Source organism: Panicum virgatum, chromosome 9K (genome assembly GCF_016808335.1).
Source record: "Panicum virgatum strain AP13 chromosome 9K, P.virgatum_v5, whole genome shotgun sequence".
NCBI lineage: Eukaryota > Viridiplantae > Streptophyta > Magnoliopsida > Poales > Poaceae > Panicum > Panicum virgatum.
In genome coordinates, this window is record NC_053144.1 from 24497181 (window position 1) to 24521403 (window position 24223).

The 24223-nt window shown below is 48.8% G+C and overlaps 2 protein-coding genes across 2 annotated transcripts; one reads left to right on the top strand and one right to left on the bottom strand.

Annotated features, from left to right (window-relative positions):
• Positions 1-744: 744 nt before the first annotated feature.
• LOC120650909 (probable inorganic phosphate transporter 1-8) lies at positions 745-3169 on the top strand. The gene is made up of 2 exons (XM_039928217.1): positions 745-2692; positions 2994-3169. Exons 1-2 carry the CDS (start codon positions 1067-1069, stop codon positions 2997-2999), a joined length of 1632 nt encoding a protein of 543 aa, XP_039784151.1. The 5' UTR covers positions 745-1066; the 3' UTR covers positions 3000-3169.
• A 12442-nt stretch (positions 3170-15611) lies between these two features.
• Positions 15612-17776, bottom strand: LOC120650910 (probable inorganic phosphate transporter 1-3). The gene has a single exon (XM_039928218.1). It carries the CDS (start codon positions 17410-17412, stop codon positions 15835-15837), a length of 1578 nt encoding a protein of 525 aa, XP_039784152.1. The 5' UTR covers positions 17413-17776; the 3' UTR covers positions 15612-15834.
• Positions 17777-24223: the final 6447 nt, after the last annotated feature.

Below are 24223 nucleotides of genomic sequence, written 5' to 3' on the forward strand. Positions count from 1 at the left end.
ATACTAAATAAATGTTTGTATAACATATTTTAGTCTAAATGAACTCTCCAATCCTCTTTTGTACTACTTTTACATTGTATTTGTATACTTTTGTATGAATGTTTTTTTGTTTAACTTCAAATCCCCGCAAACTATAATAAATGAATGAATTTTTGAGAAAATTTGACACCATTAGATTCGTCGCACCTTAAAAAAAATTTCAGAATTTTTGAGCTGATTTGGTATCGGCCCAAATCCGAACCAGGCCGGACCGGTTTGACCCGTAACCGGTCAAACCGGATCGGTTCCCACCGTAACCTCCGCAGCCGAGTTTCTCCGAAATGGCGGCACGCGGTGGGCCTGGGAGGGAGGGAGGGAGGGGAGAAAACCGGAAAAGGTGCCTGGTCGATGTCAAGCCTGCTGTGGACATGCCGCGCAGCAGGACTGACTGAACTGAAGCTCTCTCTTGTGTTCGATCGATGGTCCCCTGTTCTGTTCCTTTTCCAACCTTTGCGTCCTTTCGGGTAGTAGATGAAAAAAAAAAGATCATCACCGTAAAAAAATCCAAAGCTTTTTGGGTGGATGAACGGCGCCACGGACTCGTGAGCCGAGAGCGCGCGTGTTGCAGATAAGGAGCCCGTGCGCGCGCGTGCCGGCGTGAGCGGCCGTCGCGGCGCGTCACGGTCGTCACGCCGGCCTGCGCCTGCTCCAACTCCTCCTAGTCGGCTACGAGTACTAGTGGAGAGTGGAGACGGCCGCCGTGCGGCAGCCGCATCACGCCGGGCAGGAGAGGAATACAAGATTGGGCTAGGTAATTGCATTGGCGTAATATTCGCCTCAGATTCCCGAGCTGCTGCTGAGCTGCCTCCACCACCGTGCGCCCACCGTTCCAGCCTCCACCACCGGCTGGCCTTCCTTCTTATACCCCCGCGCGCCCGCCGCTCCAGCCTCCATTCCCCGCCCGCACACCACCACTGACCACCACCCACCAAGGTCAGCCTCCCAAATACTAATAGCATCAGGCAGCTGCCTGCCGGCCTCCCGATCCGCCGATCGGCCGGTCCTCTTTCCCGGCGAGGCGGCAGCCATGGCGCGCGGTGGGGACAACCTGCAGGTGCTGAGCGCGCTGGACGCGGCCAAGACGCAGTGGTACCACTTCACGGCCATCATCGTGGCCGGCATGGGCTTCTTCACCGACGCCTACGACCTCTTCTGCATCTCCCTCGTCACCAAGCTGCTGGGCCGCATCTACTACACCGACACCGCCAAGCCCGACCCGGGCTCGCTCCCGCCCAACGTCGCCGCCGCCGTCAACGGCGTCGCCTTCTGCGGCACGCTCGCCGGCCAGCTCTTCTTCGGCTGGCTCGGCGACAAGCTCGGCCGCAAGAGCGTCTACGGCATGACGCTCATGCTCATGGTCATCTGCTCCATCGCCTCGAGCCTCTCCTTCGGCCACACGTCCACGGGGGTCATGGCCACGCTCTGCTTCTTCCGATTCTGGTTGGGGTTCGGCATCGGCGGCGACTACCCGCTCTCGGCGACCATCATGTCCGAGTACGCCAACAAGCGCACCCGCGGCGCCTTCATCGCCGCCGTCTTCGCCATGCAGGGCTTCGGCATCCTCGCCGGTGGCATTGTCACGCTCATCATCTCCGCCGCCTTCCGCGCCGGCTACCCGGCGCCGGCTTACCAGGAGAACGCCGCTGCCTCCACCGTCTCGCAGGCCGACTTCGTGTGGCGCATCATCCTCATGCTCGGCGCCGCGCCCGCGCTGCTCACCTACTACTGGCGGATGAAGATGCCCGAGACGGCGCGCTACACCGCGCTCGTCGCCAAGAACGCCAAGCAGGCCGCCGCCGACATGTCCCGGGTGCTCCAGACGGAGATCGTCGACGAGCAGGAGAAGCTCGACGGCATGGTCACCTCCGCCGGCAACAGCTTCGGCCTCTTCTCCCGGGAGTTCGCGCGCCGCCACGGGCTCCACCTCCTCGGCACGGTCAGCACCTGGTTCCTCCTCGACATCGCCTTCTACAGCCAGAACCTTTTTCAGAAGGACATCTTCACCAGCATCAACTGGATCCCCAAGGCCAAGACCATGAGCGCGCTCGAGGAGGTGTTCCGCATCTCCCGCGCCCAGACGCTCATCGCGCTCTGCGGCACCGTGCCGGGCTACTGGTTCACCGTCGCGCTCATCGACGTCGTCGGCCGCTTCGCCATCCAGCTGCTGGGCTTCTTCATGATGACCGTCTTCATGCTCGGGCTCGCCATCCCGTACCACCACTGGACGACGGCCGGCAACCACATCGGCTTCGTCGTCATGTACGCCTTCACCTTCTTCTTCGCAAACTTCGGGCCCAACAGCACCACCTTCATCGTGCCCGCCGAGATCTTCCCGGCGCGGCTGCGGTCGACGTGCCACGGCATCTCCGCCGCCGCGGGGAAGGCCGGCGCCATCATCGGGGCCTTCGGGTTCCTGTACGCGGCGCAGAACCAGGACAAGAGCAAGGCGGACCACGGGTACCCCGCGGGCATCGGCGTCCGCAACTCGCTCTTCGTGCTCGCCGGGGTCAACATGCTCGGCTTCTTCTTCACCTTCCTCGTGCCCGAGTCCAAGGGGAAGTCGCTCGAGGAGATGTCCGGCGAGGCCGAGGACGGCGCCGAGGAGGCGCCCGCCGGCGGCGGCCGCGCCGTGCGGCCGTCCGAGACACAGATGGTGTAGAACGATTTTTTTTTTTTTGAACTATGCCAGGAGCACTGGACCATCATATAAGACTCGACAATAAGCACCCACGCCGACCGCACGCTCAAATGCAGGTGAGGCTGTCCAGCTATTTGGAACGCGCCTACTGAGCAACTCACTCCCTAACCCACCTAAACACACGCACACACACTGCTCAGTCTCCACTGGGGATAAACCCCGGCGCAGCACCCGGTCGATCCCGATGGGATTCGAACGCGGGCGGGTGGGTTCCCAGCCGGGCGACCACACCGCCGGGCTATCAGCCCGTCTGCTGGTGTAGAACGATTGACGCGTGCGCCGGGTTGCATATGGAGATACGTGTAGGCCCGGCCGGACGGCCGGTTCACTTGTTCTCGTTTTCCTATGTGCCACTCAGTCAAAACTGGTACACTCCTATTTTGTGCAGTAGTAGGTGCGTGGTGGCACATGTGCATTTGTCTTATTTTTATCTATCTACTATATATATATATATATATATATATATATATATCAAGTACACAAACACATTGGTGTGAACAAGCACAAACTCTTAGACGATAGACGATGCCAGTCCCCAAGCACATCAAGTTAACATGGAAACATCCAATTAGTTGACCCATAAATAATTTGTCAACGCCAATCAGTTTGCAATGCCTTCACTGCTCATTCTCTACCTTCCAAAATTCGGTGCCAATTTGGAAACCATGATCAATTGAACCCTTATTTTGGATACCTTGAATCAATTGACTGACCAATTTCCACCCTCAAATCATTTGAAAAAAATCTGCCCTGCTGCCGGTCCTTGTCATCTTAGAATTACAGTGGCACAGTGCCAATTAATTTTAAAAGCCTTTTCGGCTGTATTACTAAAAAGGTTTCACTACTCACATACTGTCAGAAAATCTTCTATGAAGTTAGCCTGCTAGTTGTCAACATTATCAATACAAAAAGGGGCTTATGGGCGGGTGTATGAAACCATGCTAGATCCGTCGCATACGCTCGCTGCGCCGTTGCACCTCACTCTGATGCACCACTCACCACAGCTCTAGAGTTTCGGCTAGGGATGCGATTTGGCAAAAGAATCTCGTGGCGATGCCTTTGTATTGCATATGACCTGACGCAGGGGGCCCTATTTGAGTCAGCATGCTGACATTACAATTGGCTCCAGCATGGCAGTCAAAACCATTCAAAAAGAGGTAAAAGGGATGTGTGGGATTTGTAAACGGTTGCACTTTGCAGGGTGGTCAATAATTCCTGATTTTGGAGTTCCATGGTCGAAATCAAACATTCATTTGATGAAAGAAATGTGAAGAAATTAAGTTAGTACAAAACATGGTTTTGATGTATTTACTGATTGTCCAGATGAACAAATGACAAAGACCAAAGATTTGCAGAAAAAATAATAAAAAGGTAGGGAAAAAAATCTTACTTTTGTCTTGGAAAAAGAGAAGATCTGATCCATCGATGATAGAGTTTACGGAAAATGCACAGTTAATATTTGTTAAAGACTCGTCGCATACGAGGACACTCCTTGATGAACAAATTTGTGTAAAATAATCTTTTCACATTAGTGACGGGGCAAATATTATAGATACCCTAACAAAAACTAATTAATCGAGGCGCTTTGAAAAAGACCTCGGAGGTAGGTACGTTAAAAACCATCTCGGTTAATACTTGGCTTTAACCGAGGCGGATATTTTTTTATTAACCGAGGCGGTTAAAAAAATTGCCTCGCAAAATAGATTAACAGAGGTGGTTGCCCTATTAAGTATTAACCGAGGCGGTTATAAATACCCGCCTCGGTTAATCATCTACGGAGGCGGACCTGTATAAGACATCCGCCTCCAAAAATTAGGTCCAACCAACAGCCCACTCAGCCCACTAACACCTCCAACATATAAAACCAACATCAAACCCTGAACACTTTAATCCCTCTCTCACTCTCTTTCCTCCCACCCCAACCCCTCTCTCTCCTCCCTCCCATGGCTCCCAGCCGAGAGCACCAAGTGCGTCGCGAGGAGGGCCGCTTCCCTCCTCCCTCACGCGGCGGGGCCGGATCCGTGGCGGCGGCCTACAACGGCAGCGTGCGTGGAGCCCGCTGTGGCGGCGATGGTGAGCCCCGTTGTGGCGGCCTGCAGCTACGGTGGCGTGGTCCGAGGACGAGCACGTGGCGGATCCAGCAGTGGTGCGGCGGCGGCAACCTCCCTCCCAGTGGCCTCTTCCCCAACCTTCCCGGCGGCGCCCTCCCTCCCTCCCCTCCGGCGTGGGCGGATCTCCTCTCCCTCGAGCTCGGCCGGTGCTCGGGGAGGTCGGATCCAGCCCCGGCGCGGGCAGATCTGGCGACGGAGCGGGAGGCGGCTCGGAGGTGGGGCGCGGCGGCAACACCTGATGGGCTCGGCGGGTCAGTGGGCTTTTTCTTTTTCTTTTTTTTGATTAACCGAGGTGGGCAGAAAAAATCGCCTCGGTAAATCATCTATTAACTGCGACCCCATGTCCGAGGCTGTTGGTGTTGACCGCCTCGGAAATTAGTTATTGTAGTAGACTGTTGCGTAGTCGGAGCCAGGCCACTGGAGCGAAGGGTTTCGAGGGCCAGCAATAGTACAACATGAAGCACGAGGCCTCTTGCCGGACCCGGACCGCCAGACTGAGGACTCGGCCTCGCTTGACCCTTAGGGAGGAGGGTGCGCCTCGCCCAGCCAAACCGCCCCTAGCCGGAGCCAGTCCACTGGAGCAAAAGGTTTTGAGGGTCCAATAACAGTACAACCCGAAGCGCGAGGCCTCTCGCCGGACCCCCAAACTGAGGACTCGGCCTCGCCCGACCCTTGTGTGTAGGGCTCCACCTCGCCGGACCCCTAGGAAGGAGGGTGCACCTCGCCCGCCTCAAGGACATGGGACCCATGGGCCCCATGGAGCGGAAGACCGCACCAAGCATGGGCAGCACCAGGGGTATGTACTCCTTGTCATACCCAAGATTTGGATGAAAATACTAATAAGTAGACACAAATTTATACTGTCAAATATGGCTCGTAGGCCCAATACAACAAAACCCACGAACAAAGCCCAAAAATGCAGAAGCTTACCGGCTTCGACACAAGAACCAAGATTTTACGAGAGAGAGAAGTAAATCATATATTAATAGTGAAAAACTAACTATTATATACAAAAGTTGACTGAGAGATAGGATGCAAAGATCATCGCAGCTAGCAGCCAACTATATTATTAACCTCGCTGCTAGAGCTAATCCGGATTCTCTTAGGTTATTTTGCCTACGTACGTGTGATTGGGTAGCTTAGTGCCTACCAGCCGGCACGCGGCAGTACTATATTTGCCGGCCGGCCATTTCGCAGCAACGACACCAGCGTAGAGACTGAAGAAGCCGACAAATTGCTGTTTCACCTGCCAAAGATTCAAAAAAGCCAAGTACGTACATGAAAGCACAGGCCAGACAAACCAATAGCTTCAGTAAATTCCGAACAAACAACTCCCTTATAGCTACTACAGCTTATATATATGTAGCTCAAGCCAGACAAACAAATAGAGCCATTCTTCTTTGAACTCTACTTACTGGCTTGTAGAGAAAGTTAGTTCCCACCTAGTCGGCTGGATTCTCACCGGTCACCTCACTCCGTGAAATCACGGAGAAGAAATCTTGCCCTCCATGGTCTATAGAGTGTTCTTAACACAATCTTGTCTCGGATCGTTTTGACAAAGAAAAACACATATCCACAAATCTTAAGCAATCGCGCAACAGTTAAGATACGTCCTTGAATTGCCTTTGGATTCCTGGGAATGGAAGAGGTTTTCACTGGGAGTGCAATAATTGGTGATTTTACGTGCATCTCCAACCTCTTTTTAGTTCAAAATTTTGTACTAGCTACTTCTCTAAAATGGGATCTCAATTTAAAAAAGTAGTACAAATATTTGAACTAAAGAGAATTGGAAGTGTACCTAAGGGTCACCAATTTACACCCCTGGGTTTCACTCAAATACAAATCTCAAATTCATTTCAATAGCAAGAATAGTACAAACAGTCACCTGTACTTGTTGTTTATTGTTTCTTTTGAACAAATTTGCCAGATCAAATTGTTGACAGCCAAATTTGGCATATGCTGAGGCCGGCCGGTCAGACCGGTCGGGTCTGTACAGTCCGAGTAGAATTAAGTTTTTTGTAAAGAGTCCTCATGTAATCCTACTCGTGAAGGGGTACGTCTTCCCCGGCCTATAAATATAAAGGCTAAGGCCGATTGAGGTTATTCTCAATCGAATCAATACAAAAATCGCATTACTTTTACCTCTCAAACCCTAGCCTTTTCCAACCCTAAATTGCTTTCTTCCTTCGTCCCGGCAGCGTTTGAAGACGTTCTGAGTGGCCTGCCGACCTCAGAGCAACCCTACGATCACGAGCTCCGACGGGGTCCCTCCCGAGCTCGGTGTTCTAGGTTTCCAGCGAGCCCTTGCCTGCACCGGTCAGACCGGTCGGCGAAACCGGTCAGACCGGTCCGCCCAGGGTTTCGCGGGTGTTGATCGTTTTGACGATCGTTCGTGCGTTCTAGCGCACTCGAGTGTGTTGGCGCGATTCTGTGTCAACACACTTTTTGGCGACTCCGCTGGGGAATAGATTAATCTGGTTTCAAAAAAACCAATCTAGTCTAGATTCTCCAAGAAGATGGGTACTCATGGTGAGATCCACAACGACAACATCATCAAGGCGACCATGGAGGAGCTCACTGAAGAGGAGCGCAAGGCCTACCTCATCGCTGAAGAGCACCTGAAGGAGCAGTTTCTTCAGGGATTCAAGAAGGAGCGAGGAGGCCTAGTCAAGAGGGTTGGGGAGTTCGTGATGCCATCGTTCAAGTTAAACCAAGACAAGGTCGAGGTATTTCCTAATGATCCCTCTGAATTAGTTAGGCAATTCTCTCTCATGGTAGATTCGAAAATATCTGCTGCGCAAGTAGATTCGGGAGAGACTCTTGCTGGGCTTAATGATGAAATTGCAGCGCTCAAAAAAGGTAAAACTATCGAGGGTGGCGCTCAATTCACGGAATTAGATTCGGCTGGCACAACTTTTACCCAAGATCAATTCTATGGGATGCCGCCGAACTCGTTTCCAGGGCAATCTTTGTTGCCATCCACTGTTCATGCGCCACCGGTCCCACCGGTCACCTCGACCGGTCAGACCGGTGTAGGCGGTCAGACCGGTATGACAGGACAGCAACCAGTGCCCTCTGTACCGTACATGTCTAACCCTAGTTCGGCCGTCCCTAGCCGAACTAATGAGATGGTGATGTATACAGGGCCTCATGCTACGTCACAACAGGGATCTGGACCTCATCGAGGGCCGATTTCTAACACTAACATGGCTTACTCCGGTCCTACCATGCAACGTGTTTCATCTTCTCTGAATACTTCGGCCAGTGGTGCTTATCAGGCCGATTTTAGTTGATTTAAAGAAGATTTAGCCGGAGTACTTAAATCTAAACTTGGGATTGATATGGGTGGGTCGCGTTTATATCAAAAGCCATATCCTCCTGAGTTTGATTTTATTTCATATCCTGTTGGTTGGCGTATTCCCGAGTTTGTCAAATTCAATGGTGAAGATTCTCGTACGACTTGGGAGCATGTTAGCCAATATGTCTTGCAATTGGGAGAAGCGGGTCTTAATGATGCCTTGCGGGTTCGTTTGTTTTCTTTGTCTTTGACTGGAACCGCTTTCTCTTGGTTTTCCTCACTTGCGCCGGGATCTATTTTAAATTGGAATCAATTAGAGCGCAAATTTCATGATCACTTCTATAGTGGGGAAGCCGAGGTTCGATTGCTAGACTTGACATCGATTAAACAAACTCGAGATGAAACAGTTTTGGATTACTTTCAAAGATTTAAAGCTTTGAAAAATCGGTGTTTTAATTCATCTCTTTCAGAAAAGGATTTGGTGGATTTAGCGTTTAATGGCTTGCGTTCTTACTTGAAGGAAAAATTTGAAGGTTTTGATTACATTACGGTTAATCATTTGCAAATGCGAGCTATTGGCACCGAATTTAAGTATAAAAATCTTAAAGATACTTTCAAACCTCATCGGTCCAACACACATGTTCTTGATCCTGATTCGGATGGTTCGGACGATGATAGTAAGGAAGTATATGCCGCTGAATTTGTTTGGCCATCAAAGGCCAAACCCGGTTCGGTTCCGTCTCTCAAGCCGATTCAAAAGAATCGGCAAGAGGAGCCGAAATTTAGTTTAGATGTTTCTAAGTGTGATCGGATTTTTGATGAATTGCTTAAGAATGGTAACATCCGATTGTCACATGCTATTCCATCTCTCGATGAACTTAGACGACATGCATATTGTAAGTGGCATAAATCTACATCTCATGCTACTAATGATTGTAATGTTTTTCGTCGACAGGTACAATCGACCATTAATGAAGGACGATTGATACTTTCTGAGATGCAAATTGACAAAGCTCCTTTCCTTGTTCATACGCTGGAATTGAACAATCCAAAGGTGCTCATTCGGCCGGAACAAGCCGAAGGAGCTAAGGGGAAGCATGTTGTCATCGGTGATCCAAGACCAATGGATACAAGTGATAAAATCCTTGCTCGTGAAGTTGTCAAAGAGAAAACTGATGATGGCAAGGATACTTTGAAGATCATTGTCAGAAATCCCAGACTCGAGGGGCAAGGAAGTTCTCCATCAGAAAATCGGTCTGCCGATCAGGCACGACCGGTCAGACCAGTGTCTGCGACCGGTCAGACTGGTCCGACCGGTCAGACCAGTTCTTCCAACCGGTCAGACCGCCCTGGTGACCGTCCCCGGACCTTCAAGCCAAAACGTCCGGAAGTGGGTACTTGGAAGACCAACGAAGTGAAGGTGTAGGGAAGAACAGCTAATCAAAAGCCCACCTTCAACCAGTTGTTGAACAAGTATATAAAGGCCGTTCAAAACGATCGGCCGTTAAAAAAGAGACCGCATTCTCCACTGCGTCAAGATCGTCCAGCGTCCCCAAGGAGGGAATCCAGCAGGCGCAGAGGTGATGTTGTCACGTTATATCCTCCTCAGAAGATGTATGCTACCATACCGTGGATGCCACCGGCTTCAAATGCAACAAATCCGGAATGGGAGCATGGGAGGATATGGATGCAGTGTTTCCCGATGCCTTATCCTCCACATTATCAAGGGGAAAGCTCCAGGATGCCAGTGCATGACCGATTGGGACCACGCCAATCCGGTCCAGGGCAGCAGGTTGCACCGGTCAGACTGGTACACACTGACCGGTCAGACCGGTCTCATCAGAAGCCGGGTCAAGCTCCTGTTCCAAGGTTTGAGTATCGCATCAAAGAAAAGAGGGGGGAGCAGAAGACCGTGGTTGATTCAGAAAAGCCCAAAGCCGATGTTATTCAAATCGGTGAAATCGAAGTGCCCATAAGAGATACGGGCAAGAAACCGATGGATATAGATGCATCGGTTGACGTTCCTTCGCAAAACCCGGTCATGGCCAATGATCATGAGGCTGGTAGCAGCAAAAGCACAGCGGATAAGTACCATCAGCCTAGATGGTGCCCTTCGGGATTAACTCATACTCAAAAAAGGAAATTGCAGCGCCTCCGCAACAAAGAAAAGAAGGAACAGGAGAAGGAGAAGATGAGGGATGAGAAATTCAACAGATACAAGCCTATGTTCCCTCAAAGTAAGGTGTGGAAAGCTAAGGCAGCTGACCAGCCAGACAGACCGGTCGGACCACCACAGCCGACCGGTCAGACCGGTCATGAGGACCGGTCAAACCGCTCTGACCAACCGGTCAGACCGGTCGAGCCCAGTGCAGAGGCAACAGCCGAATCGGTGCTGCCCGTTTCGGTTCCTTCTTTTGATGAAGCCCCAGCAATTCCTCCGACAGCTGAAGACGAGGAATTGGTAGACTACGAAGTGTCTCCAGAGCGCACCAATATGGAGATCAATGTGGTGCACTTATCTTCGGATTACTTCGTGGTTCCGGAGGAGGATTTGGCTCATTTTCAGTTCGGGCCCCGTGAAGCTGTGTTCCAGAAGCCAAGCGAGAAAAACAATCATTTGAAGGCTCTTTATATGAGGGGACACATCAACGGGAAGCCGGTGACTCGCATGCTAATAGATGGTGGGGCCATTGTAAATCTTATGCCCTACTCACTGTACAATAAGCTCGGTGGCCAAGACGAAGACCTGATCAAGACGAACATGACCGTCAGTGGTGTTGGAGGGAGCGAGCCCCTTAGCGCCAAAGGAGTTGCTTCCATGGAGCTCACCATTGGAAGTAAGACGCTTGCTACAACTTTCTTCGTCGCGGAGGTGCAAGGTAACTACAATTTGATTCTTGGGAGGGATTTGATTCATGCAAATCAGTGTGTTCCTTCTACCTTGCATCAGTTTCTTGTTCAGTGGATTGGCGATGAGGTTCAGATTGTCCATGGGGACACTTCATCCTTTGTTGCTTTAGCCGATTCGGATTCTATTAGTGCACACGACAACGTCAAGTGTTTATCGGGCGTGGACCTGTCCGATTATGATTTGATCAGTTGCACTAAGGATGGTTTTGTTTCTGCTATACTAAAGCCGATGGATAATCGGCTAAATCATTTAATATAAATCAGATGAGTACAACAGAAGCTCCAGAAGAGACCGGTCAGACTGCCCGTGCCGACCGGTCAGACCGGTCTTGTCCCGTTCGGCGCACAGGGCCGACCGGTCAGACCGGACATCCCTACCGGTCAGACTGGTCCAATGCAGAGTGGCTGCAGCAGAGGCTAGATCAATATCGGGCGTGCATGAACGATATGTGTGAAGCCATTGAAGATTCTGATGATCTAGATAAGCTGGGTCAAGGGTTTACATCGGCCGATCCTTTAGAAAAGGTAGATATTGGTGATGGAACTATTCCTAGGCCGACTTTTGTAAACAAAAATTTATCGGCTGAATATAAAGCCGATTTGGTTAATTTATTGAAGGAATATGTTGATTGTTTTGCTTGGGAGTATCATGAAATGCCTGGTTTAAGTCGTGATCTTGTTGAGCATCGTTTACCAATTAAAGCCGGTTTTAGACTTTATAAACAACCGGTTAGGCGTTTCAATCCCATTATTTATGACCAAATTAAAACTGAAATTAATCGTTTGCTTGATGCTGGATTTATTCGGTCTTGTCGTTATGCTGATTGGATCTCTAATATTGTGCCCGTTGAGAAAAAGGATTCGGGGAAAATTAGAATATGCATTGATTTTAGAGATCTTAATAAAGCTACTCCCAAGGATGAATATCCTATGCCTATAGCCGATATGTTGAACAATGAAGCTTCCGGACATCGTGTCATTAGTTTTCTTGATGGTAACGCCGGTTACAATCAAATATTTAGGGCCGAAGAAGATATATCTAAAACGGCCTTTAGATGTCCAGGATTTGTCGGTTTGTTTTAGTGGGTGGTTATGACTTTCGGTTTGAAAAATGCGGGTGCTACTTATCAAAGAGCTATGAATTTAATCTTCCATGATTTGATTGGTGTCATCTTGGAAGTGTATATTGATGATATTGTCATTAAATCGGCCGGTTTAGATCATCATTTAGCCGATTTAAGAATTGCTCTTGAAAGGATGCGCCGGTATGGTTTAAAGATGAATCCACTCAAATGTGCTTTATGTGTATCGGCTGGAAAGTTTCTTGGCTTCATTATTCATGAGAAGGGAATAGAGATTGATCCTAAGAGAGTTGAAGCCATGAAGAAGGTTGAAGCCCCTACATGCAAGAAGGATTTACAGAAGTTCTTGGGCAAGGTAAATTTTTTGAGAAGATTTATATCTAACCTGTCCGGGAAGATTGATGCTTTTACTCCTATTCTTCGGTTAAAAGATGAAACCGAATTTACTTGGGGGGCAAAACAGCAAGAAGCATTTGAGAAGATCAAGATTTATTTGTCTTCACCACCCATACTCAAAGCGCCTAGGAGAGGAGTGTCTTTCAGGCTTTATGTGGCTGCTGAAGACAAGGTTATTGGGGCTGTTTTGACTCAAGAGACCGAAGGGAAGGAATATATTGTTACATATTTAAGCCGACGACTTATTGATGCGGAGACGAGGTACACATTTATTGAGAAGTTATGTTTGTCTCTTTATTATGCTTGTACCAAATCGAGACATTATCTATTATCTAGTACTTGCATAGTAGTATGTCAAACCGATGTGATCAAACATATGTTACAGAAACCGATTTTGAGTGGTAGAATCGGTAAATGGGCTTATGCTTTGGTTGAGTATGATTTGGCTTGTGAACCTTTAAAATCTATGAGAGGCCAAATTGTAGCGGATTTTATTGTTGAGCATCGGATTAATGACAAGCATGATTTAGAAGTCGGTTATATTTCTTGCACACCGTGGAAGTTGTACTTTGATGGATCGGTTTGTGATGATGGTCAAGGGATTGGTGCTGTTCTTATTTCTCTGAATGGTGCTGTTCTTATTTCTCCGAATGGTGCTGTTTTTGAATTTTCAAACCGATTGGAAGAAGAGTGCACAAATAACCAAGTTGAATATGAGGCTCTTCTATTTGACTTGGAATTCTTGCAATCCATGGCCATGAAGCATGTTGAAGCTTTTGGAGATTCTCTTCTGGTGGTGCAGCAAGTATCTAAGGTATGCCAGTGTTATAATGGTTCTCTAAATGCATATCTTGATAAATGGATCGATATTATTTCCTCTTTCGATGAATTTATTATCAAACATATTCCGAGGGAGGAGAATGGAAAGGCAAATACTCTGGTGCAACAAGCATCTGGCTATAATGTTACGAAAAAATATTTCAACATTCGCAAGCCGATGCAAACGAAAGCCGAGTGTCTGGTTCTGGACGCACCGGTCCGACCGGTCAGCGAAACCGGTTTGACCGCCCAGACCAGTCAAACCGGTCCAGAGACCGGTGATGCTGTTGCTGGTTCTAATTCGGCCAAAAAAGATGATTTAATTGTCTCAGCCGAAGCCCAGGATTGGAGAGTTCCTCTTATGTTGTATTTGAGAAATCCTGGTCGTGGCGCAGAGAGGAATATTCGGCGGTTGGCTTTCAAGTATGTTTTAATTGACGATGAACTTTATCGTCGGACTGCCGAAGATTTGCTCCTCAAATGTTTAGACTCGGATCAGACCCGGATTGCTATGGGTGAGGTTCATGAAGGTATTTGTGGTACTCATCAATCGGCACCTAAGATGAAGTGGTTACTTAGAAGAGCTGGTTTTTATTGGCCCACCATGCTATCTGATTGTTTCAAGTACTATAAAGGATGTGAAGAATGTCAGCGGTTTTGGTGATTTGCAATTGGTGCCTGCTGCGTTGATGCATTCTATTATTAAACCATGGCTGTTCCGAGGTTGGGGGTTGAACTTCATTGGACAAATTAATCCTCCATCTTCAAAGGGGCATCGCTTCGTGTTGGTTGCTACGGATTATTTCACTAAATGGACCGAAGCGGTTCCTTTGAAGAATATGACGCATAAAGAGGTAATTGAGTTTATTACTGAGCATATTATTCATAGATTCGGCATTCCACAAACTTTGACAACGGATCAAGGTACTTCATTTATATCAAAAGAGGTGCGTGCCTTTGCCGAGTCTTACAAGATTAAATTGCTCAATTCCTCTCCATACTATGCTCAGGCCAATGGGCAGGCCGAGTCTAGTAATAAGATTTTGATCAAACTTGTCAAGAAGAAGATAGAAGAAAATCCTAGGAGGTGGCATGAAGTGTTATCCGAAGCATTATGGGCTCATCGTATATCTAGACATGGTGCTACTAAGGTTACTCCTTTTGAGCTTGTGTATGGTCAAGAGGCCGTTTTACCCGTTGAGGTGAATCTGGACGCATATAGATTAGCAAAACAAAATGACCTCTCCGCTGTTGATTATCATGATATGATGATGGATAATATTGATGAGGTGACCGACAAGCGTTTGAAGGCTTTGAAGGAAATTGAGAAGGACAAGCTTCGGGTGGCTCGAGCCTACAACAAGAAGGTAAAACTTAAATCTTTTCATGTTAGAGATCTAGTTTGGAAGACAATTTTGTCTCTTGGGATGAAAAGCAACAAGTTTGGCAAATGGTCGCCAAGTTGGGAGGGTCCCTACAAGATTATCAAGGTTATCTCCGGTAATTCATATATGATGGAGACGGTGCAAGGTGAGCGTCTATCTAGAGCTATCAACGGGAGGTACTTGAAGAAATTTTATCCTAACATATGGCAAAGTGCATGAAGACAAAGACGACCGGTATTATATATCGCCCTTTGTTTTGTTTTAGGACTTGTATGCTCTGTGTGAAACATGTACATCAGGATAGTTCTTGCTTTTTGGCTTGTGAAACTCACCAAAAAGCAGGGGGCATATGTTGACAGCCAAATTTGGCATATGCTGAGGCCGACCGGTCTGACTTGTCGGGCCGGCCGATCAGACCGGTCGGGTCTGTACAGTCCGAGTAGAATTAGGGTTTTTGTCAAGAGTCCTCATGTAATCCTACTCGTGAAGGGGTACGTCTTCCCCGGCCTATAAATATAAAGGCTAAGGCCGATTGAGGTTATTCCCAATCGAATCAATACAAAAATCGCATTACTTTTACCTCTCAAACCCTAGCCTTTTTCAACCCTAGATTGCTTTCTTCCTTCGTCCCGGCGCCGTTTGAAGACGTTCTGAGTGGCCTGCCGACCTCAGAGCAACCCTACGATCACGAGCTCCGACGGGGTCCCTCCCGAGCTCGCTGTTCTAGGTTTCCAGCGAGCCCCTGCCTGCACCGGTCAGACCGGTCGGCGAAACCGGACAGACCGGTCCGCCCAGGGTTTCGCGGGTGTTGATCGTTTTGACGATCATTCGCGCGTTCTAGCGCACTCGAGTGTGTTGGCGCGATTCTGTGTCAACACAAATCTACACTTATCTAGTGTTACCATGTCACAAGCTCACAAATTAATAAGTGTCATGAAACAGGGTAGGAAAACGTACACATACTAGCTACCACTACCACACATAGGCACATACTCGTGCAACAGTGCACAAAATGCACCAAATACCAACGACAAAATTACAAGACACACGCACTAAGCAAGTAAAGGTCGCATGCGCCGTACGTGTTCTTGGCTGATCAGGCCGCCTCCTCGTCGTCGACGGTTTCCTTGGATATCTCCTCGAGCGACAGGCCCTTGGACTCCGGCACCAGCAGCGTCATGATCATCCCCATGAAGTTTGTGCCGGCGAGCACGAACAGCGCGTTGCGGATGCCGATGCCGGGCTTGTATCCGGGCTCCGGCTTGTGCGGGTCCTGCGCCGCGTACAGGAACCCGAACGCGCCGACGATGGCGCCGGCCTTCCCCGCGGCGGCGGAGATGCCGTGGCACGTCGACCGCAGCCGCGCTGGGAAGATCTCGGCGGGGACGATGAAGGTGGTGCTGTTGGGCCCGAAGTTGGCGAAGAAGAAGGTGAAGCCGTACATGACGACGAACCCCGTGTGGTGGCCGGCCGTCGTCCAGTGGTGGTACGGCACGGCGAGGCCGAGCATGAAGACGGTCATCATGAAGAAGCCCATGAGCTGGATGGCGAAGCGGCCGGCGACGTCGATGAAGGCGACGGTGAACCAGTAGCCCGGGATGGTGCCGCAGAGCGCGATGAGCGCCTGCGCGCGCGCGATGCGGAACACCTCCTCGACGGCGTTCATGGTCTTGGCCGGCGGGATCCACCCGACCTTGGAGAAGATGTCCTTCTGGAACAGGTTCTGGCTGTAGAAGGCGATGTCCAGCAGGAACCACGTGCTGGTGGTGGCCACCAGGTGGAGCCCGTGCCGGCGCATGAACTGCTTCGAGAAGAGCCCCCACTCGTTGCCGGCGCCGGCGCCGGCGTCGCGCTCGGCGGCGCGGTCCGCGTCCTCGACGATCTCTTCGTTGAGCACCTTGGACATGTCGGCGGCGGCCTGCTTGGCGTTGCGCGCGATCAGGGCTGTGTAACGCGCCGTCTCCGGCATCTTCATGCGCCAGTAGTAGGTGAGCGCCGCCGGGATGGTGCCGAACATGAGGATGATGCGCCACACGCAGTCGGCCTCCGGGACGAGCGACGCCGCGGCGTCGTCCTGGTACGGCGGCGCCGGGTACGAGTTCCGGAAGCCGGCGGACACCACGAGCGCCACGATGGCGCCGAAGAGGATGCCGAAGCCCTGCATGGCGAAGACGGCGGCGATGAAGGCGCCGCGGGTGCGCTTGTTGGCGTACTCGGACATGATGGTGGCGGAGAGCGGGTAGTCTCCGCCGATGCCGAAGCCCAGCCAGAAGCGGAAGAAGCAGAGCGTGGCGATGACGCCCTTGGCCGTGTGGCCGAAGGAGAGGCCCGAGGCGATGGAGCAGAGCACCATGAGGATGAGCGTGAAGCCGTAGACGCTCTTGCGCCCGAGCTTGTCGCCGAGCCAGCCGAAGAAGAGCTGGCCGGCCAGCGTGCCGCACAGGGCGACGCCGTTCACGGCCGCCGACACGTTGGGCGGCAGGCTGCCGGGGTTGGGGCTGTTGGGCTCGGTGTAGTAGAGGCGCCCCAGCAGCTTGGAGACGAGGGAGATGCAGAAGAGGTCGTAGGCGTCCGTGAAGAAGCCCATGCCGGCGATCACGATGGCCATGAAGTGGTACCACTGCGTCTTCGCCTGGTCCAGCGTCGTCAGAACGTTGAGCTGCTTGCCCGCCATGGTCGCCGCCGCCTCTGCACTTGCTCCGCCGCACTTGCTCCGCCGCCGCCTCTATATGAAGGAGCGGAGAGTGTGCTCCCACTTGCTTTTCTCTTCAGAGTTGGTCAGCGGCGAGCCTATGCTGAAGTTTCTTGCAAAACTAGGAGTCTTATGTTGTTGCCTTTTCTAGGGACAAACAGTAGTTGTTGAAGGAATTCTTATTAGTCGACGAAAGCGAATGCTCGAATTAAAATTGCTGCTTGACAGTTTGAAAAGGATATTTCTTGCGATCCAATCGTCACTAGTGGTTAGATGGATAGGATTAGTGAGCACTCGCACGCACGTTCAGACAGTAATCAAATATTGCAGCAGGTGAGTAAAGATGCTCTTTAAGCTAGTAATTTACATGTGACTGTGCAGTAGGTGAAACTCATCATGTCAAGATCATAGAAAGGGTGTACAGAACACCTGCACTTTCTTGAGCAAAAACAAACTGCGAAAATGGTATCGTTTTTGAAGAACAAAAGGTGAACTGAATGGAGGAATCCCTAGAAAAGTACTGCTGCATCAGAAATTCTTTACCAACTTGCTATGCATTTTTCAGTAGAATTTCAGTTATAAATACAAACAACCCTACATTTCTCAGAACTAGTATGGTCACTTAACAAAAACAATGAAACATAGTCATGAAAGAAATCAGCGTCGCTCACCTTTGAGAGGGAAATTGGAGAATGTAGGACTTCAGTTTGAACAAGGATGAAAAAACAAGGATGAGAAAAATATTGAACAATGCTGTCGGATTCGCGTAGCTAAATAGGCAAGGTTTATCCTAGGAATATACCTGAAGCTCTTACTTACTAGCACCATCTGGGCTTTGTATAATCCTAGTCAACTATGCCAATGCCGTGTTGCATGTATCATAACAAGTTAACCTCTCAGCACGAACTTGAACACATCAAGCACCGTTTATTGTAGTGCAGACAAGGATTCTGTTTCCAGCTTCCAGCTGTGTGCTGTGTGAACCGTCCGATCATAACTGTGCGATCGCAGTTGGGTCGAAGTGGCTGTTAATGTTCGAATATGCTTTGCCTACTTGCCTTGCCCGCTCATCAGCGCTCAGCAGGTAAATGAAACAAATGCTTGCTTATTGATCAGTATCTGTCAGTTGCAAGTCAAATTTTTCGATACTTCTATGTGCTAACTGACAGCCTTGTTTGTAGATTATATAGTTCATTTTATCTGTCCCTTATAGTAGAAAGGAGATGCTTGGAAAGATGCTGATACAGTATATGCTTCCAGGTGGCTTACGTGATCATAATTTTGTGCAACTGCCGAGTCACCTATAAGAAAAGGTGCTTGTACGAAAATGCTATGCATGCCGTAGGGCTCACCTTATTTCTCCATCAACAGTGTGCTTCGGCTAGATACACTGCGGGTGCCCTAACAAATATTTTGAGCTACAACAAAAAAAATTACCACTAGATATAAAATTACCTACTCATAATCACTCTCCTCGGGATACCCCTCGGAGAACCCGACGGTAAAACACCGACAGCTGGCGCCCACCGTGGGGCCTCTCGCCAACGATCGTCAGAAGAACCCAATGGCTCCTCTCGAAGACAATCCGGTGCTCGAAAAAGACACTTCCTTCCGCACCGGCTCCTAGATCTTCGTCACCGACGGATCAGACGGCTTTGAAAGCTGCTCAGTTGACCAAAATTTTCCAGGAGTTTCAGAAGCTGCAAAACGCCACGAATTCGACGAATTCATCGATCAACTCGAAGAAATCGGATTTTCGGACCTCAACGATGAAACCCAAATTCGACGCAATCAGAACCAAAACACTCTCTGAGTTGGAAGAGGACTTGGAAAGGCTCCTATAAGATACAAAGCAAGAAACTTCCATGGATGGAAAGACTCTACTTCCCAATTGCATCCGTTCCGCTGAACCAAGTCTTCGGAAAAAAAAGTCAAAGGCTAGCTTGCAGGAAACTACTCGCAAAAAGAAGCCGTCGAAAGACACTTTTTCAAACATTGATAATATCGATGAAAAGATCGAGCACTGCCTTCAGTTAGCTGAAGACACATTCAACATCAACACTTCTCGTGAAGAATTCTCCAACCAGTGGGCTCTCAACTCTGCAGAGCTGGAACAAGATCAAACTTTCATCAAATATCTCGAAGAATTGGATGAACCAATCTCTGAAGATGAACTAGCCGAATGGTCACACGACATCGACTTGTTTATGGAAGGATTAACCAATCCCGACAAGCTTGAAGCTCTCTGGGAGCAATCCAAAGTGAAGAAACTGTGGGACGATTCACAAAACAAGTCATTGACTCAATTGGATCAATATCTATCACAATCCCACCCTGTAGAAGACTCTGTTTCAATCGAAGACTACATAAGTCACTAGTGCAACGTCATCCAAACTCCAAATTCCCCTACTTCGCAAGAAAATCATCGCACGCCGCAACTATTTTCTTCAGAAGAACGTGACAATTTGGACAAGTACAATCAATTCATAAATGAACTGTCAGTCCGAATCGAAGGCGATGGTCTCCAGCAGACACCCTACCATACGATGAAAACCTTCTTCGACACACTCTCAGACTCTCCCTCCGAGTCAACTCAAACACAGAATTCTACCCGGATTCGGTTCAAGTCATCAAACGAAACTGACTCGCGCTACAACCCGATTCGGACAAAAAGACTGAATCTGACAAGGAGTCGACCTCTACAGTCACTACAAAAGGTGAACTACAGTCCTCAAATCAAAGAGAGAAGCAGCAATTCTCATAAGACAAAGAACTTCCATTCCAGCAGAGCCTTCAGCTCAAGGAAGACAATATCAATTCTAAAATTCGCAACCACACTCGCGAAATTTTTATGGCCTTTCTTTCGGATGCTACAAACCGAAAAACTTATTCTACAGCGCTGGAAGACCTGGACTATGATGAATTCCTCTATGAACCGGAGATGAGTGAAGCAGCAGCAACTAGCTATGAAATTCCTCCACCTCCACCAGGAATCACAGTCACTGTCCACCTGGACAACAACCCAAGACAGAGCACCACCAACAACTTGGCGACTCGTTCGACTATTCCAACAGCGACTCACACAATGTTATCAACATTGGTCGCAACGTGAAAACAGTCATCTGATAACGGTGAAGATCATGAAGAAGTCGAAGCCTACAGCCCGACATCCAACTTCAAAATACATGATAACTACGGGTACAACTCGCGAAAGCGTCGCCGTGACAAGGCAGCACCTCCTTCCCAACCAAAGCAGTCGACGATTGATTCTACTCACCAGAAAATTCATTCAAAATACTTCCTGCACCCCAAAGGAAAGCACTCGAGTTTTCAATGCATCATCCTTCGTAATGCACTCGGAGCACCTCCATCTTCTGCCAACAAGGACAACAAAAAAGAGAGACAACACGAGCAAAATCCATTCTAACAACCAAATGAGAAGGAGTTAAGTGTGCCAGTTACTCAATAGAGTCATCTATAGGGCTTACCCCCGGTCTTACACCCAATAAAGGCTAGGATGGGTTCGCTCGAGCTCTGACTCGACTCATCTATAGGGCTTACCCCCGGTCTTACACCCAATAAAGGTTAGGATGGGATCGCCCGAGCTCTGACTCAGCTTCTAAACTACTCGTACTGGCAATCGAGTCATCTATAGGGTCTACCCCCGGTCTTGTACCCAATAAAGGCTAGGATGGGTTCGCCCGAGCTCTGACTCAGTTTACTACTCGCGTTGGCATAAGGCAAATACTCAATCGAGTCATCTATAGGGCTTACCCCTGGTCTTATACCCAATAAAGGCTAGGATGGGTTCGCCCGAGCTCTGACTCAGTTCCCAAACTACTCGTGTTGGCAGAAGACAAATACTCAAGTCGAATCCATCAGGGCCAACCCCCGGTCTTACACCCAATAAAGGCTAGGATTGGTCCGCCCAAGCAAGATTCCAATATAAAGAAGAAACCGAGTGCTTCAGAATTTGATGAAGGGGAAAATTTCGTCGACAAAGACCCTAGAGACAAGTTCTCTACTTTCTTCAGGAGTCGGTACTCCATCAGTTACTTCGAATACCAACCTTTCCTTGTTCACTCAAGGTAAAAGGCATGGCGAATCGAGTAACTGGGGCTAGGAGACATGAGCTTCGCGGCCCTAGAGACAAGTTCTCTACTTTCTTCAGGAGTTGTTACTCCATCAGTTACTTCGAATACCAACCTTTCTTTGTTTACTCAAGGTAAAAGGCACGGCGAATCGAGTAGCTGGGACTAAGGGGCATTAGCTCTGCGGTCCTAGAGACAAGTTCTCTACCTTCTTTAGGAGTTGTTACTCCATCAGTTATTCTGTTGGCACTCCTTAAGTACCCATTTTATCCCTTATTTATCCTTGATAATGGCATGAATTTAATATCAAAATCACTAACCGTCCTAACCCCAGTCTAATTATTGGTCATTTTCACATTTACACATATATTTTGGAGGAACTTCGTTTTTTCAGGTTTTTGGCCTATTTTGGAGCATGAAATGACGAGGCCCGTGATCGAGCGCTAACACGGAGAAAGACGGAAACCAAAGCCCAAAGGAAGGACCAAATCCCATGTTGATTCGAAGCCCATTCATCACATCCATCCTCCAAGAGAGCCCAAAAGACCAAGCCCACGAAGATGAGATCAAGATACTTCGGGATTAAGCAAAGCAAATAAAGATTTAAGGAAGGATTCCCTATCCTATCCTTTCCTCGAAGATATCTCTAAGATAACGATGTCCAAAGGGGTGCAATCGTGAAGGACATAAACTCTAGAAGATACAAGGAGTCTACACGCGAAAGATGAGACCGAGGCGGGCCCGAAAGAGGGTAGCCGGCCGACCTAGGCCCATGAGCCGGCCGGCCTAGCCTGTTTTCGAGGCGGTTTGGCCTCCCCTTCGACCGGTGGCTTCCTCGGCTCATAAATAGCTCACCCCTTATTCAACTCGCGGCATCCATCCACCCAGAACTCGACGAAAACCTAGGGCCAAGACTGGAGGGAGACGACGGCCGCCGCAAGTCTTCGAAGTTGTCTAGGAGATGGCTTAGGCCGCCCCTAGCTGCCATGGCCTCCCTGTGTGGTTGTGCCATGGAGGAGTTCATGAGCTAGTTGGATTCATCGATGGTCTGCACACGGCGGTGATGATCCAAACACATCTATTATGTGAGTAATGATAATCATGTCTTCCGAATCTATTAGCGATCATATCTCTCCTTTTTGATTTCGTTCTTGCCTTGGGTGCGCTTATTCCTAGATCTATTCTCGAGATAGATTGCATGGGGTGTTCTTGTAGCTATGGTGGCTAGAAGTTCATACCGGATCTACCCAAGGGGGTTCAACACGTCTAGCGTGCTTCGGGGTGCTTTTGTCCAAAGGGAGCGTCGTGACAGGGCATGGCCTGAGTTGGGGGCTTCCCGAGGGGTTGGATTGGAGGTTTTGATTTAAAGATGCTATTGATTGAGATGCATGATTTATTTGCTCGTTAGCTTGAACTACAACTAGATGACGATAGGCCTAGTCATGTCTTTGATTTTGCTATGGTTACGCCTATGTTCATGAATGAGATCAACCTTTACACAACACTCATATCTATTAAAGGTTTACTCTATATGTGCAATTCATGCTTCATGTTAGGATAGATCCGTTAGATTAGATGGAAAATCTTAGGTAGTTCTTTGTCGATCCACGGATTGATAAACCTTGGGGGAGTACTCTAAGGGAAAAACTACCACGATCCGTGCGCTTGCGGTACATAATTTGGGGCGCTAAGGAGCGTCAACAAGCTTTTTTGGCGCCGTTGCCGGGGATCGGCAACTCGAACCCTAGGGCGATCTATCTAGTTTTTTGGACTAACCCTAATTTTTATTATTGCATATACCCTTGTTTTCTTGTTTGTGTCCTTGAAAGCAGGTGGAAAAAGCTAGTCACCAAATTGGACTTCGAGAAGTCCATAATTCACTTCAACAAATTTCGACAATCGGCAACAAGATGATCGAGGAGCCTCGACATGGAACATCGACAACGTCCACATCGACATGACGGCAACAACATCAAGATTCGCTATTTAGTGGTAGGTGCTAACTTTTGTTAGTGGCCCAGCATCCGCTATCGAGTCCCCACTCCCCAAAGCAAAAGATGATAAATAAGGTACGCCGCCGTGTCAATTAATTTTAAAGACTAATATTTTTGGGAAGAATTGTTTGTTCAAGCAATAGGTATGAAGCATGCCCGCGAAGAAAATCGTGCGATCATCATCATCTATGAAGTGTTACTGTTGTGATGAGTTTTTCGTCCAAGATCAGAAAAGTACCATGAGCAAATAATAGATTATTTTGAAGCTCTATCAAGTCTTGTTTCCAACGGATCAAGAACCGTCAACTTTGGAGATCGGTGTGCAGAGTTATGGTAAAATCTTTCAACACTGCGCGTTCTGAAATCCCTCTGGACAGATTGCAGGGCCGTAATAAAACAAGCATAACTTCTTTATCCGGAGTCCAATTGGGGCGAATGACCACTTGTTGAAAAGATAATTTGATGCACCTTGCAATGGAGCAGAAGTTTGGTACATATTCTGCACTAGATGAAGGGGAATTCAACGACAGAGGCAGTAGCAACCGACGAAGAAGGTGATGACGATGTCAAAGGATGATTGGAAGGTTGTGTACGCAAAAGATGATGATTTGAAGTTGACCAAAGCTAGAGGCAACAAGATTAGAAGAACCACGACACCACCTATCTTCTCCAGTGGGATGCTCGATATACTTCTAATCGAGTGATGCT